Source organism: Chelonia mydas, unplaced genomic scaffold (assembly GCF_015237465.2).
Source record: "Chelonia mydas isolate rCheMyd1 unplaced genomic scaffold, rCheMyd1.pri.v2 scaffold_70_arrow_ctg1, whole genome shotgun sequence".
NCBI classification, from domain to species: domain Eukaryota; kingdom Metazoa; phylum Chordata; order Testudines; family Cheloniidae; genus Chelonia; species Chelonia mydas.
Window position 1 is genome coordinate 87452 of NW_025111278.1, and position 4059 is coordinate 91510.

The following is a 4059-nucleotide window of genomic DNA, read 5'->3' on the forward strand; positions in this document are numbered from 1 at the left end:
TAGGAGAATTGCCAGCAGATCGAGGGACATGATTATTCCCCTCTACTTGGCACCGATGAGGCCACATCTGGAGTATTTTATCCAGTTTTGGGGCCCCCACTACAGAAAGGATGTGGACAAATTGGAGAGAGTCCAGCGGAGGGCAATGAAAATGATTAAGGGGCTGGGGCACATGACTTATGAAGAGAGGCTGAGGGAACTGGGCTTGTTTAGTCTGCAGAAGAGAAGAGTGAGGGGGGATTTGATAGCAGCCTTCAACTACCTGAAGGGGGGTTCCAAAAAGGATGGAGCTCAGCTGTTCTCAGTGGTGGAAGATGACAGAACAAGGAGCAGTGGGCTCAAGTTGCAGTGTGGGAGGTCTAGGTTGATATTAGGAAAAAACTATTTCACTAGGAGGGTGGTGAAGCACTGGAAATGTGTTCCCTCAGGAGGTGGTGGAATCTCCATCCTTAGAGGTTTTTAAGGCCCGGCTTGACAAAGTCCTGGCTGGGATGATTTAGTTGGGGTTAGTCCTGCTTTGAGCAGGGGGTTGGACTAGATGACCTCCTGAGGTCTCTTCCAACCCTAATCTTCTATGATTCTACGATAAGGTATAACATTCTTAACAGGGAGGGTAAATAACTTTTGGAACAATGTACTAAGGGCCACGGTGAATTCTCCGTCACTGGCGATTTGTAACTCAAGAAGGGTTGCTCTTTTCTGAGAGATCCACTGCTCTGCTTCAAACCAGGATGAATTCAGGGCAGTCCTATGGCCCGTGTTAGACAGGAGGTCAGACTAGATCAGGGGTTCTCACAACAAATTTTTTGGTGGCCTCAACGAGTGGCCATCAACTCTTGCTGGTGGTCGCTCTGACAGTTTTTCCTAAAATACGTAATTAACTTTAGGAAAAACAAATAAATATGCTCATATCCATGTCCAAATCACTGTAATTTATTTACGTAGGGGTTATTTTTTGCAGACTCCATGATAAAAATAATGTACAGTTGTCTCTATTCTTTAGACCTAAATAGAAGAGAAACACAAATAATGTGCTTTGCATGTTTTGCTTTTTCAGTTGATATTTTTTTCAGACTTGCTAGCTAGTAAGTCTGCTACTGTGAAAACTGATAGTTGTATATTTGTTAATATCACTTTTCACAGCAGACTTACTCTGCTAGGGGACAAGCTAAGCTAGGGGACAAATTGTCCCCTAGCTTGTCCGGCAAGCTAGGGGACAAATTAAGCCCTAGATGGGGAGGTGGAGAGGGGGCAGGGAGGATGGGGGGCTGGGTAGAGGGCTGAAGGAAGCAGCGGGGGACAGAGCAATGGTGGAGGTTGAGCCCAGGGCTGGAGCCTGGGGTCTGGCTGCGCAGCTGGGGGCTGGAGTGGTGTCAGGGGCAACGTCGGGGGTGAGCCCAGGGCCAGAGCTCTTTAGAACATGGGACTTTCCCCTAACACCGCAACCAAGTGACCTCTTGATCTTCCTTTCGATAAGCCGCTTAGACTGATCGCTAGCTGCCATCACTTTGTGCTGGGCTTGCAGCTCCTATGAAATGACCTCCCACAGCTCAGGGTCCATACCAACCTCTCATTCTCCCTCACCACAGCGCTTGGCCTCCTCACCTCATGTGACAGGGAGTTCCTCAGGGTAAATCTGCTGGGGAGGGAATTTATTGTGTCCTTTTCAATCAGGGTGAAGGGACTTACTCCCCACACCGGCCCTGAGGCGGGTTGAATTAGGCCAGGCAGGCCCAATTAAGTGGCAAACAGGGAGAGATTTAGGCTACGGGGAGGCTGCTAATTGGATGCAGGCTCATTTGTGAGGGACCAGGCAGGGTTTACATCAAGCCAGAGCCTGATACAAAGAGAGGGCTGCAGGGTGAGGTCTGGCAGGGAGGGAGAGGAGAGGAGGGGCAGGAATCCATGAGACCTAGGAAAGAGGGGCTGACTAGGATGAGGGGAAGCAAGGTAGGAAGTGGTCCAGGGGTGAAAACAGTGAGGTTAGGGAAGATGTGCAGACCTTGACTGTTTGGTAAGGACCCTGGGGTGGAACCCAGAGAAGAGGGAAGGTCTGGGTTCCCCTGCCGGGGGGGTACTGCCAGGAGCAGCCAGTGAGCAGGCTGTCTGGGTCACGGCAGGAGGGACAGGGTCAGGGCAGCGGGTGCGAGGACAGTTGAGTGTGGTTTCTCTGGAGAGATCTGGAAAGTGTCCTACCCCAGCAAAGGAATCCGCTTAGTGAGCTGGCCGGAGGGGCAAGTCATGAAGAGGTAGCAGCCAGCAAGAGCAGGGCCACAGACTGAGAGTGCCAGAGAGTGATGGGATGCAACCACTGGAAGGGGCATCGGGCGGGCAGAGTTAATCCCCAGAGTGGCCGCGAGGAGGCGCCGTCGAGCTGCGAGCAGAGAGCTCCATGACAATACGTTGGGCGAGTGATTTCGTCCCCTTGCATGGCCTGGAAGCCTGGCCCGGAGCCACACCACATCCCCGTTTCCCATCCACAAACGCACCTGCTGGATTTGGGGATGGTTTGAAACGACCTGAGATATCAGGCAAAGCAGGCGAATGACTCCGAGAGCTTGGCTTTATTGGACATTATCCAATAGTACCTCAAGGCCCTGAATGAGATGGGGGCCCCGGTGCCGCAAGGACTCCAGCTGAGATCAAGGCACCCCATTACTCTGGGAGTGCCATCTTCACAGTGAGAGTCAAGCCATGCGCCAAACAGCTCACAGTATAAATAGAAAATGGCAGGATAATTCTCCCCACGTTACAAGTGGGGAAACTGAGGTGCAGAGAGACTCAGCCCCTCCCGCTCTAATGCACTAGACCCCACTCCCCTCCCACTTCTGGGAGAGAACCCAGGAGTCCTGGCTCCAGCCCCCCGCTCTAACCCACTAGACCCCACTCCCGTCCCACCATTGGGGATAGAACCCAGGAGTCCTGGCTCCCAGCCCCCCATAGATGCTCTGAAGGTTTGTTCCAAGTCCTGCTTGTCAGTTTGGTGTGTGGATCTGGAGCAGCCCATGGGGAGGTGATGTGGGTGGAGCTATTGTTTGGGGGCGTTGGGGGGAGGGGAGGCACCGCTCTGGGCCGGCTCGGCCCCATCACCCTCCATCCTCTGCTTGTACTGGCGCTTGAAGAAGCCAAACTGGAAGGAGACAGAGGGGAGAGAAGGTGAGAGCCAGACGGACAGAAACAGATGGACTCATGCCTGGTGGGGGGTTGGGGTGTGGCAGCCCCCAAAGTAAATACCCTCTCCCCTTCCCCACCAGCTGGGAGAGCCACAGGCCCCACCCCCAGGGTGATGAGCTGTGGGGGAGAGGTCCAAGCCCTAGCCCCCTCACCTTGTAGAGGGCTGCGGTGATGAGAGCCAGCAGGACCAGGCCCCCCACGCTGCTGCCCACGATGATGGGCAGGTAGTTATAGACCTCGGAGCGCTCCACCAATGTCTGCACCTGCGGGAGAGGAGCTGTGAGATGGGGACCCAGGAGTCCTGGCACCATCACCCGCCCCTGCTCTAAACTCCCAGACCCCACTTCCATCCAGAGCAGGGACAGGACCCAGGAGTCCTGGCTCCCAGCTCTACCCACTACCCGATGCTCTCTCTATCCCGGGCGCAGTCACTCTGGTACCTGGCGCTGGACAAATCCCTCCTTCTGGGTGTATTTCTTCTCCTCGTATTCAATCCGGGCCTCGCTCACCAGACTCACTTTCTGCTGCTGAGTCTGGAACAGAGAAATTCACCGTCCCTGACTGGAAATGACACAAACCAGGCGGGAGCAACAACCCAGAGGGACCCAGAGCGATTTACAGGCTGTTCACACAGGGGCAATGCCTTGCCCGGCACTGAGATGCAGCCACCTCTGGGGAGGGGAAGAGGAGTTGTTCACACAGGGGGTAGGGGGATCCCTCATCTGGTGCCGGGAGACAGTAGCAGCTCTCATACCTGGGAGACCCACTGGAAGCTGACATTCCCTTTGATCATAAACTCCAGCGGCTGCTGCATTTCCAGGGAGGCGATTCTGCACCGGATCTTCTTACAGGTGGCCACAGAGCAGTCCTGGGGCGGAAGGATAT

At 54.4% G+C, this 4059-nt stretch overlaps 1 protein-coding gene across 1 annotated transcript; it reads right to left on the reverse strand.

The window, feature by feature from the left end:
• Window positions 1–2549: 2549 nt before the first annotated feature.
• On the reverse strand, window positions 2550–4047 carry LOC119565032 (integrin alpha-D-like). The gene is made up of 4 exons (XM_037888851.2): window positions 3929–4047; window positions 3615–3707; window positions 3327–3437; window positions 2550–3130 (listed from the first exon to the last, which is right to left on the reverse strand). The coding sequence occupies exons 1-4, from the start codon at window positions 3986–3988 to the stop codon at window positions 3029–3031; spliced, it is 366 nt and encodes a 121-aa protein (XP_037744779.1). The 5' UTR covers window positions 3989–4047; the 3' UTR covers window positions 2550–3028.
• Window positions 4048–4059: the final 12 nt, after the last annotated feature.